The following is a 12,955-nucleotide window of genomic DNA, read 5'->3' as shown; positions in this document are numbered from 1 at the left end:
ATGTAACAATGATGAGAAATACAACCCTCACTGACCCATAGCCCTATAGGGGACAACACTAGAGATACAGTGTGGGAAGTGAGCCCAATTTGACCCCACCACACTGAGGCAAAACACTTAAGGCATGCAACAGAACAGCAAGGAAGTCCTGAGAGAGTACCAAAAATAGACTTTGGGGCTAGGGTGTGGTACTCCATCAGACTCCACAGGAAAACTCCTAAACGTCAATAAACAGACCTTGAACTATTTACAGGCTTTTCTTTTTTTGTGTCATTGGTTTTTTTCTTGTTGTCATTGTTTTCTTTTGCTCTGTCTTGTTTTTTTGTGTATATTATTATCTGCAGATTCATCTAGATAAGATATGCTGGATAAACAATCTGGAGGGGAAAACAATGGACCAATGGTTCTAGAGGGGCATGGGAGACGGGGAGGTGGGGGAAAGGAAGTGGTGTTAACCAACCCAGGGAAAAGGCAACAACAAGTGATCCAAAATCAGTGGCAAGGATAGTGTAAGGGGCCTGGTAGGGATTGATCAAGGGCAATGTAACTGAAACCCAAATGAGTATGATAGTGGGACAAGAGGAAAGTCAAAGGAAATAGAGGAAAGAGCTAGGAGGCAAAGGGCATTTATAGAGGTCTAAATACAGGCTTGTATATATGTAGATATATTTATATATGATGATGGGGAAAGAGATCTATGTGCACATATTTATAGGTTTAGCATTATGGTAGTTGATGGACCTTGGGCCTTCACTCAAGTACTCCCTTAATGTAAAAACACTGTTCTATTAAACTGGCATTCCATGATGCTCACCTTTCCAACATGATTGTTGAAGACAAATGGGTACATAAGCAAACGTGTTGAAGAAAGCTGATGGTGCCTGGCTATCAAAGGATATAGCGTCTGGGGTCTTAAAGGCTTGAAAGTAAACAAGTGACCATTTAGCACAGAAGCAACATAGCCCACATGGAGGAAGCACAACAGCCTGTGTGATCATGAGGTGTCGAAGGGATCAGGTATCAAAAAACAAAAAATCCTATCATTGTGAATGAGGGGGAGCTCAGATTGGGGTTCCAAAGCCCACCTGTAGGCAACTGGACATCCCCTTACAGAAGGGTCTCGGGGAGGAGATGAACCGTCAGGGTGCAGTGTAAAAACATTGAAACATACAACTTTCCTCTAGTTCTTAATTGCTTCCTCCCCTCACTATCATGATCTCAATTCTACCTTATAAATCCGGCTAGACCAGAGCATGTACTCTGGTAAAATTTGGAACTGGAAACACAGGAAATCCAGGACAGATGATCCCTTTAGGACCAGTGGTGAGAGTGGCGATATGGGGAGGGTGGAGGGAAGGTGGGGTAGAAAGGGGGAACCGATTACAGGGATCTACATATAACCTCCCTGGGGGACGGACAACAGAAAAGTGGGTGAAGGGAGACATCAGACAGTGTAAAATAGGACAAAATAATATTTTATAAATTATCAAGGGTTCATGAGGGAGGGGGCGGGGGATGGGAAGGGAAAAAATGAGTTGATACCAAGAGCTCAAGTAGAAAGCAAATGTCTTGAGAATGATGAGGGTAACAAATGTACAAATGTGCTTGACACATAATGGATGTGTTTAACAATTGTGATGAGTTGTACGAGCCCCCAATAAAATGATTTAAAGAAAAAAAGACATGGATAATGTACAGTGGTCAGTGTAAGACATGAAAACAATAATTTATAAATTATCAAAGGTTCTGACAAAATAATTTATAAATTATAAAGGGTTCATAAGAGAGGGGGAGAGGGGAGGGAGGGGGAAAAGGAGGAGCTGACACGAAGGGCTTAAGTGGAGAGCAAATGTTTTGAGAATGCCGAGGGCAACGAATGTACAAATGTACCTTACACAATTGATGTATGCATGGATTGTGATAAGAGTTTTATGAGCCCCCAATAAAATGATTTAAAAAAAATTATCAAGGGTTCATGAGGGAGAGAGGAAAAAAAATGAGGAGCTGATACCAAGGGTTCAGGTAGAAAGAGAATGTTTTTAAAATGATGATGGAATCATATGTAGAAATGTGCTTAACACAATGGATGTAGGTATGGATTGTAATAAGAGCTGTAAATGCCTCCAATAAAATTATTAAAAAAAAAAACAAATAGGATGTTTCTTTGGTTCTGGATCTTAAACTGCCCTTTCAAAAAGCCATGCACCTGATTTCTAAAGTGATTAACCATTTTATAAGTTTAAAAGACGAAAAGGACATTAGTAGGAACAGGCTTTAATGGCTTTGATTGATGCGAAGTTATGTAATTCCTAAATTATCTTGAGTTTGGGGGCCAAGCTAACCTAGGTCTCTGTGTCTACCACCACCACCATCCTTTAAAAATAAGGTAACAGCAAGTCAGTAGTGGAATTATGTCTGTGTAGAACCTGTTTAAGATGCTCAGTGTTCATTAAACATCACGTTAAAGATTCTATTTTCAGTAAGTTGGATATTTTTAATTTGGGGGAAGTAGCAATTGTTACTAATATTTTAGAAGAGTACGACTTTTAGGCTGCTTTGAGAAAATCAGGTGAGAGGAGTATGACAAGAATGTTATGTTTCTCTTCTTTCCATGTTTTGATTATTCCTTTCTTTTCATTCTCAGATATGCTTAAAACACTCTTATTTGAGGCAAAAAGAAAAAATATTTTATATTTGTAAAAGGATGAGGGAAAACTGAAAACTAGAAATTGAAATTATGCCATCCCTGAGCCTAAATATAGGACTTGTAGCTTATTTCTACATTTGTTGGGACCAGAATTAAAAAAAAAAAAAAGATGTCTTGATACTAATGAAGACCTATGAGTTTTAAATTACTGCCCAATCCACTCTACCTCCATTGTGCAAAAATGTCTCCTAACTAGCCTGGGCAAGACTCAACAGTATAGTAGCTTTGTATCCAAGGTTAGTTCCCTACAACCACTATCAACAGAAGAAATATAGTACAGTGGCAATATAAAGTCTACAGTCTTTCCAATAAAGGTTCATAAAACACTTAAAAAAAAAAAGAACTATCTAGGAAATCTGAAAGCCAACATACAGTTTTACACAAGTCTTGATATTTCACAAATGAGGTTCAGACAAGCTAGCAAAGTCCTCTTTTTCTAAATGTGGAGAGCATGGGCTCGGAAGTAAGAAAGCTCTGTGCTGACATCACTTAGGCGAATCACTTAAGTTCCATAGCCTCTTTCTTCATCTGTAAATAGAATAGCACCTACTTTTCCTTATCCATGTAACAAAGATTTATTAAGGATATTTTAGAGTGAAGCACAGGTGACATAAATATCTAAGAACATATAAACACACACACACACACACACACGCACGCACGCACGCACGCACGCACGCACAGATTTCTGGAAATACAAAGCACAGTGCTAGCCTTCAGACCTTGACATTCCAGGCAAGAGAATCATTAAATCTTCTATGGTGAATATGACCCGGCCAAAATGATCAGTTAAAAAGTAAGTAAGTTAACATCTTTCTAAAAGTATTATTAATGAATGAACTATTCCAATTAGGTACAGAGGACTACAATGATTGTTTGCATTTTTCTGTAAACTAGCTATTGTTGGGATTCTAACATTCAACTTTAAAGTGTTTTACTGATGTTGGCATTCTTTATAGAAATAATTGAAAACCATCGTTCCAAGAGCAGAACAGTAACATAAAAAAATAAAGCTAGATCTGTCATTTAGTTTACCATCCAAGGGCATCCTCTGCCCTCCAAAAACATCCGTGTATCTAAATCCATACGTTAATATTCCAAGACTATCCCTACATAACATGGGATAGACATTGCAATTAACTAGAAGGGCTCAGTATGTGGAGAGAGAAACGTTGGAAGAGTATAAAATAAAATTAACCCATGTGCTCCTATCTCTAGAAAAGAAAATTGTCCTGGGATATGTAACAAAAATAAGCCTCCCACCAGTGATCTTGGAAATCTTGATATTTTTTTTTCCTGCAGAAGGATTTATTACTTTCCACTGAATGTCCATTCATGCGTTTTCTTCCTTTCTATTCATAGCACCAGATCCTGACTAGCATGCACAACCTCAAAAGAAAAGAGAGACTAAATGCAAACTGTGTAAAATGGAACGAAACAAAGTAACACAAAAAGGCACACATTAAGTGTGGGTCCCCTCGGGTTGGAGCCACACGGTCTAACATGTGCAGCAGTGTGCATAGAACTCACCTTATATGCCACACTGTTGGACGAATCCACAATGATAAACAGGGGCTTCCTTGTGAACGGATAGAGATCTCCAGGATGAAGGCTGAGAAAAGGACCACAAAAATAATGATGAAGACTTGCTTAATCATACTAGCCAAGTCTCCCAAATAGTATTTCTCTGACGAGGCTGCTCTTAACTCCTTATTACCATCTCCCTGAGAGAGAGACCATTAAATTAAGCAGGAAAAAAGTCAGTTTGTATTTACTGCCATAGCCAAACTGGGAGCTTTATTTGGAGAGAAAAGAAGCTCAGAAATACTGACAGGTATTGTGTCCTCCAACCAGGATATATTTTCAATGACTGAATAGTGCTTAATATAGAATAAATATTTGTTTAATAAATATCAACTAAAATGCTGATTTCCTCCTATAGATGTGTAAAAATTGCTGGATTTCAAATAAAAGTAGTAGTCCAAAGGAGTCCAATGGTATCATGATTAAGTGTTTGGCTCTTGGTGGTTCGAGTCTACCAGCTGTTCTATCGGAAGATTTGGCAGTTTGCTTCTGTAAAAATGACAGGACTTTGAAAATGATGATCGCAACATTTGCACAAATGTGATTGATACAACTGATGTATGGATTGTTATAAGAGCTGTAAGAGCCCTCAATAAAATGTTTTTAAAAAAATAAATTACAGGAAACCCTGTGGGGCCATCCTCTTATAGGTGGCTTGGAGGCGGGATCGACAACACAGCAATGAGTGATAGCAATCTGTACCCTAGGAACTTCTGTTGTAGAACAAGGCCCCACTTCACTTAACATTTTAAAAGGGAGCTATAATTTTTGAAAGACTGGAGACAGGAGAATACATACCAGTGCATTTCCTTGTGGGATTGATTACGTTTGTGGATGGCATCTCCATTTATAATATCCCGGTTACTATTCGTAAGTACACCTCCAAAATCATAAGGACCTATAAAATCCAAGGGGACAATCCTAGACTTCAATATGAGAGTAACATGGATCTGATGTTAAAACATGTATTTGTGACTCTCTCATTGCTACAGCATTCAAGTTAGAAAAATTTTATTATTTAAAAAATAACATTTAAACTTAAATGATTTTAGCATGTTGCCTGCTCCAACACTTTTCTTAAAAAATCATTTAATTATTAATCCATTCATCAACTACAATATAATGAAAACAAAACAAGAATCTACTGCATCTCATTATTCTGCGTTATACAAGGGATGGAAAACCTGAAATATTCAAAATGATTTTTATATTTCAAGCAAAATGAAAACCTCAGGCTTACGAATATTATTTCAATAACACTGCAGAATGAAATATTTCCCAATTACCTCTTTTCTAGAAATTATTTTCTTGTTGTTGAGACTACATACAGTAAGATATACACCAATTCACCCATTCCTCCGTGTATGATTATTCGGCAACACTGAGGTGCTGACGACATTTTCTTAGGTGAGTAACAATTCTCACCCTCCTCCTCTGAGGTGTCCCTCCCCCAGAACACAAACTCACTTTCCCTCAAGGCTCCTAGCTAATCTTTCAAGTTGCTGCTGGCCATTTGATCTCATATAAACTGCTCTGGAAACATAATGGTCAAGGCTGACATTTTTCTCTAGGTAAGCTAAACTATTGCTTGGTTTTAAAAATATCACGGGCTATTGTTGGTAGAAGGCTTAAATGTCTCTCTCAGGGTCATAGTTTCAGAAGTTCATCCAATTTTCATGGCTCCATGAAGTCTGAAGTCCATGGTACTCAAACCCCTCTTATATACAATATGACCTACAGTGAGGCAATCACGGTCATATTTAAGAAATTATTTGAAAATTCTTATGCACAATAACTTAATTTGTAACAAATGTTGCCAAATTTCAATGTGTGGGAAAATCCATTAGTATTACTATTGCACCAGTCACTGCTGTTCTGGTTTTGAAGGTAACACTTCGCCACTAGGCATTGTCAATTAGCTAAATTCTTTTCTAAATGGGGGATATTCAGAATAATCTCTGTTAAGGGAACATTCACTTGTTACCTACTACTTTGAAAAAGGTAAGTTTAAGGTTGGGCCCAAAGAACCTGATTCAACAGCGTTTCAAGACATGGAAATAATTCCTTAAAAATAAAATGACTAAAAAAATAATAATAATAAAAAATAAATAAAATGACTAATTTTATTACCAAAAGAACTCAAGTAATTTAAGGTTTTGCATCATTCAGTGTTATGTTTTTCTCTAAAAATAATAACCAAAAAATTGTAATAAAAAGACTACAGCGATTTTTGTTTCGTTTTCTTTTCATTATAACATTTTAAGAATTGTCATGCAAGGAAGATGGCAGGGACATGCATTGTATAAAGGAATGCAAATTTCAACAAACAGATGAAGAGGAGAAGGTTAAAAATTATTTTTCCCCAGAGATTTAATTGTATTATTTACATACAAGTTACTCATCTTCTGAGCAATTCTAGACTGATATTTAATCTGAGCTGTTTTAAGCTTCATTCTGAAACCGCATCCCAATATTCCATGGGCTGAATATATAAAAAAATAAATAAAGGACAAAACCAACAAAATCATGACAAAGACATGAACTTTCCCAGTTATAGAAGTGCACTGTTTTCTACAAAGACTTTTAGCCACCTGTAGCTGTTGGCCTGATTCCCTCTGAAAAAATTTAGTGATATGAAGTAGATATTCAAGCTGGCTTCCACCATCCTTTATGAATTCAAAACATACAACTCCTTATACAAATACACCTTGGAAAATTTAAAATTAAAGCATGCATTTAATATATGAATTTTCTGATTGCTTATAGGCTTCAATATATACTATTGCAGCAAATAAAACAGACTGGGGTATCAATGTAATTGCCAATTAAAAAAAAACCACCAGGTTTCAACATTAAGAAGCCTTTCAAAATAGCTTTAGATGATATGTGGGCTACGGGCCATCGTCTTGTAGAAAATAAAGAGAATTCAAGCCCTGCTCACGACAGGGAGCATTCCTTTATTGTACCTTCACTATCAGAACGACCTGTGGGAAAAACGCCAGTAGCCGACAGGTAAATCAGAAGCACACTATTGGCAGGCAGCTCCTGAAATGAAAGAAAACAACAAACATAAAACAATACAGTTTCATTTCAATTTAATGATATTTAATGTGATGGGTGGGGTGATGAACAGCTCACTCAATTAATTTATCATCTGCAATTGCTACCAAAAGCTGTGAAGACATTTTCTGCTTCAGAAATTCTATCATTTAGAGAATATTCTCTGAAAACTTGAAATAGAGAAATAAAGGTCTCAACCGTAAGTTGAAAAGACAAGCTCCCCTCCATGTCAAGTATTACCTTCAATTAATTCCTTGAGAAATAAAAGAAGGCTAAACGAAGAAGACGGAAGCCGTGACACATAAAGATCACAACAGAAGCTAAAGAGACAAGGAGCTTCCTCCAGAGCTGACACAGGAGGAAGACTTCCCCTAGAGCAGGCATCCTCATGTCAGACTTTTAGCCTCCTCAACTGTGAGAAAATAAATCTCTTTGTTAAAGCCACTCATGTGTGGTATTCCTATTATAGCAGCACTAGATCATTGAGGCATTAATAAATACTCCCATCAATAACTAGTTAAGATTATTCACATCATAAGCAATTTCCATTTCAAAAACAGCTATGACTAGGACAGTTATTCTAAAGACAAGTTATCATTTAAATATTCTAACTAAATTCTGTACTTAAATTTTCAAAGAGTAACGCTCAGATTCTAGCTAGTATACATTTGTCCCCAAAGATTTAATTGTATTATTTACATACAAGTTACTTATCTCCTATGCAGATAATAAAATATATTGCATTATATGTACCTTAAAAGACGCTGCTAAGAATGTGTACAGTTGGCTAAAGGTTGGTTTATAGAGCAGATACTTGTGGGGATTTTCTCGTCTGGTAGGCTTGTCGGCTGATTCCTAGATAGAAAACAATACACACAGATGTTGTATTTGAGGGATGTCTTATCAGTGAATACTTAACTATCTCTTTATTACACATCTTTCCCTTTACTCATTGTTTTTGTTGTTGCTGTTTTTAGGCGCCAAGTCAAGTTTGACCCATAGTGACCTATACACAACAAAAGGAAACAATGCCCAGTCCAGTGCCATCCTCACAATTGTTCCCATGCTTAAGCTCAGTGTTAGAGTCACTGTGTCAATCATCTCTTGAGGGCCGTCCTCTCTTTTACTGCCCTTCTACTTTACTAATCATGATGTCCTTCTTCAAGGTCTCTCCTGACAATATGTCCAAAGTATGTAAGACCAAATCTTACTTCCTTGCCTCTAAGGAGCACTCTGGCCATACTTTTTCCAAGACAGATTTGTTGGTTCTTTTGGCAGTCCATGGTACTTTCAGTATTCTTCTCCAGCACTACATTTCAGATGCATTAATTCTTCTTCAGGCTTCCTTATTCAACATCAAACTTTCACATGCATATGCGCAACTGAAAATATCATGGCTTGGGTCAGACACACCATAGTCCTCCAAGTAAGATCCTTGGTTTCCAACACTTTAAAGAGATCTTGTACAGCAGATTTACCCAGTGCAATGAGTCATTTATTGCCTGACTGCTGCTTTCATGGACATTGATTGTGGATCCAAGCAAGACAAATCCTTGACAACGTCAATTTTTTGTCCATTTATCAAGATGTATCTATTGGTCTAGTTGTGAGGATTTTGGCTTTCTTTACACTGAATTATAATCCATCCTGAAGGCTGTAATCCTTGATCTTCATCAGCAAGTGTTTGAAGTTCTCCTCAATTTCAACTACCAAAGTTGTGTTATCTACATACTGAAAATTATTAATAAGCCTTCCTCCAATCCTTATGCTGCATTCTTCTTCATATAGTCCAGCTTCTTATACATGGATCAAGAGACAGTTGTTTGAATAGAACAAGAGAATACGCATGGTTTAAAATCAGAAAAGGTATGCGACAGGGTTGCACACTCTTACTATACTTATTCAATCAATATGCTCAGCAAACGATCAGAGAATCTAGATTATTACTTTTATGTTTATCCTGTTTCTCATCGAGATAATTTTATCCATAGGAGGAGTATTAGTGGCATTCCAGAAGATCAGAAGCAATAAAACTGTTAACAAAATAGCCAATGTGGGGAGAAGATTACCTGCATTCCTGGTTTATTCATTTGAGATGCCAAATTCATTGGCTCCCTTTCCAAAGCTTGTAACATCCGGAACATGTCAACAGTTAGCTCACTGAATTTAACCTGGAAATAAACAAACATGGCCATCACGTCAGCTCAAAGACGTGAAAGTCTTTCATTACAGTTTTTTATCAGGTATACTTAATGACAATGGGTATTTTATTCTGCAATTCATTATTTATTAAGAAAATTTTCAAAGACTAGAGAATTTGAAGAATTATAATAATACCCATATTTCTTGCATCTAGAGCTTATAATTATTATTTGTATACTTAGTTCATCTTCCATCTATCCTTCTATAGATCAATCATTCCCTCAGGTATTCAAAATAAAGCAGCCAGTGAACACAAGGATAAAATATTGCTAACATTGGACAAAATAACCACTCTATTGAAATATGGCTATGACCCATAATATCATCAATAAATTTTGGCATTATACAATGTTTAAGATCTCATCCTTTCTGCTCAATACTTATATAGAACTTGAGATATCTACATGAGGATAATGTAAAAAGATAAAGACTTTAAAAAAAGATAAAGACTTTTTAATGTATCTGTTTCTATAAAACAAAAGGAATTAAGTTCTTAGCTTAACCAGGACTCAGGTTAAGATTATGCTCTAAAGTTTCAAATATTTAACATATTTGAAGTAGATGAAGCAAAAAATTATCTTCAACCAAAATTTCACAAAGCAGAGCCACAAAGGTGGGATTTTCTGACCATGCTGAATGGTTTCTGAAATGTGAAAGGATTGCCCTTACTTCCAGATATTCATCACTCATTAAATCCTGTAACTTCTACACAGGAGATGAAAGAAGACCCATTAGATCAGGGCTTGGAGAAAATGATCTGGCTTATTTGTCTTCTCCACTTTATCTAAAACACAGTATATAAATAAAAGCACCTGTTCTAGTTAGAACACTGCATGAGATCTTAGAGGATCAAGCCTGTTTTAATCCAACAATAGCTGCCCTACACCCCTTTAACCAGAGTTTTCATACCAAATGGTGCATCATATTTCTTTATACTTCAAGCTTGTTAAGCCTTTTCTGTTATTTACGTTTGGCACCACTTGTTGTTGTTGCTAGATGCTGTCAAATCCATTCTGACTCATAGCGACCCAATACACAACAGAATAAAACAGTGCCTAGTCCTACGCCACCCTCACAATTGTTCAGTTTGAGCCACTGTGTCAGTCCACCTGATCGAGTCTGCCTCTTCTTCATTGCCCATCCACTTTACCAAGCATGATGTCCTCCTCAAGGAGCGGGATCCTGATGATAACATGGCCCAAAGTACTTAAGACGAAGTTTTGCCTCTCACTTCCAAGAAGCTTTCTGGATATACATTTCCCAAGACAGATTATTTTGTTTTCTCCTAATAGTTTCAATATTCTTCACCAGCATCACAATTCAAATGTATCCATTCTTCTTCGGGCCAACTTTCACAGGCATATGAAGTGACTGAAAATTCCATGGTTTGTGTCAGATACACTTCAGTCTTCAAAGTGACATCCTTGCTCTTCAACACTAAGATGTCTTGTGCAGCAGATTTGCCCATTCCATCATGTCATTCGATCACCTGACTTCTGCCTCTATGAATATTGACTATGGATCCAAACAAGATGAAATCCTTGACAATTTCAATCTTTTCTGCTTATTATGATGTTATTTATCGATTCAGTGGTGAGGTTTTTGTTTTCGTTACATTGAGTTGCAATACATCACTGCAGTCATTGATCTTCATCAATGCTTCAACTCCTTGCTTTTAGCTGGCAAGGCTGTGTGATCTGCATATGGAAAATTGAAAATAAGTCTTCTCCCAATCCGGATGCCACATGCTTCTTCAGAGTCCAGCTTCTCCTATAATCTGCTCCACATAAAGACTGACATCACCTGTACTTCTTTATTGCAAATTCCTTAATTTTCCTTTAAGTCCTATAACTCCTCATGATCTAACCCTTTCTCTTTCTCATACACTCCCCTCTGGGGATCGATTCGTTACATCCCAAGACAAACAGGTTCAGTAACTAATATTATCACATACCTACATGCACAACATGCCCCAAACATTCAACATTGCAATAAATAGCAAATGCTGTTGGTATTTTAGAATCAATCTCACTGCTCTCCAAGGATAAATAAAAAAAATTACTACTAGGGTTCTAGCTCCTACATGCAAGGGCTTATTCAAACACAAAGTGTCTAAACTTGTCTATGATCAGCATATGACCACAAACAAGTTCTCTGAGCAATGCAGTTGTTTTAGTCTCCTTCAAAAACCTCACTGTTGAGTCAATTTCCACCAAGGGGGCCCTTCAAAAAGGGGTGGTGGTGGTGCTGGGTCAAAACTGGCTTCCAAGAGGTTCTGCTGAGTCATTTAAACTCAAAGGAAAGAAGTCAGCTCAGAATGTTATTTAAAAAAATAAGTTACTGCCATCGAGTCAGTGCTGACTCAGTGCCCCCCTGTGGGTTTTCAAGACTGTAACTGTTTATGGGAGTAGAAAGTCTAGTCTTTGTTCTGCAGAGCAGATGGTGATTTGGCACTGCCGACTATGCAAATCACAGCCCACTGTGTAACCACTACACCGCCATAGCTCCTTCCTTAAAAGCTGTTACGGTGACTGGTTTTTGGGGATTCCAAATAAATAATCCAGATAGGTTTTCTCAAAGGACACAGAATGATCAAGGGGATTTATTATGAAGAAGTTTAAAGAAAGGAAAAATTGCATTGGTGACAAAAATGCTGGGAAACCAGCGCAGAGGAAGTTTTTTCCATCATGACAATATACCTGCTCGTTCTTCAAAGGCACCAAGGGCTGTCCTATAAGAATTTTGTTAAAGAAACTTACCCCAGCTACCCTTCAACCCTGGACTTGCCCCTACAGACATTTTTGGTACCAAAACTCAAAATAACACTTAAAATGAACTTAAAATGAACTTGATTTGAGTCCCTCAGGATGCTAATACTGCCACTGTATTATACCGTATATAATCGAGTATAGGCCGAGTTTTTCAGCACTTTGTGTAGTTTTTGTGGTAAAATTAGTGCCTCGGTGGATATTTGGGTGGACTTATACTCAAGTATATAAGGTAATATAAATTGGAGAGTAGAACTCTTCAGGGAAGGATTACAGAGATGGAAATATTGTCATCAAAAGGACATATGCCCAGATGGAGAGTATATCAAGAAACAACAGCTTCATGAAGAAAGCTGATGGTGCCCAGCTATCAAAAGATATAGTGTCTGGGTTCTTAAAGGCTTGAAGGCAAACAAGCAGCCATCTAGCTTCATTGTGAATGAAGGGGTGTGCGGGGTGGGAACCCAAAGCCCGTCTGTAGGCAACTGGATATCCCCTTACGGAAGGGTCTCAGGGAGATGACTCAGTGAGGGTGCAGTGTAGCAATGATGAAACATACTACTTTCGGTAACGAACGGATCACTGAAGACAAATGGGTGCATAAGCAAATGTGGTGAAGAAAGCTGATGGTGCC

The 12,955-nt window shown here is 37.4% G+C and overlaps 1 protein-coding gene across 2 annotated transcripts in view; it reads right to left on the bottom strand.

Annotated features, from left to right (window-relative positions):
- The window catches only part of SCAI (suppressor of cancer cell invasion), a 71,928-nt gene that overhangs the window by 20,122 nt on the left and 38,851 nt on the right, over positions 1 to 12,955 (bottom strand). For both annotated transcript variants that reach the window (XM_045290201.1, XM_045290202.1), the window contains exons 8-12: positions 9,421 to 9,522; positions 8,105 to 8,206; positions 7,258 to 7,336; positions 5,090 to 5,189; positions 4,238 to 4,319 (exon numbers count right to left, since the gene is read on the bottom strand). In XM_045290201.1, coding sequence (XP_045146136.1) covers positions 4,238 to 4,319; positions 5,090 to 5,189; positions 7,258 to 7,336; positions 8,105 to 8,206; positions 9,421 to 9,522 — 465 coding nt within the window. The remainder of the gene's footprint in view (positions 1 to 4,237; positions 4,320 to 5,089; positions 5,190 to 7,257; positions 7,337 to 8,104; positions 8,207 to 9,420; positions 9,523 to 12,955) is intronic.

Source organism: Echinops telfairi, unplaced genomic scaffold, assembly GCF_000313985.2.
Source record: "Echinops telfairi isolate 266 unplaced genomic scaffold, ASM31398v2 ScPeMD7_32;HRSCAF=126, whole genome shotgun sequence".
Lineage (NCBI taxonomy): Eukaryota > Metazoa > Chordata > Mammalia > Afrosoricida > Tenrecidae > Echinops > Echinops telfairi.
The sequence above is the reverse complement of the archived record's forward strand: the minus strand, read 5'-3'. Positions and strand labels throughout refer to the sequence as shown.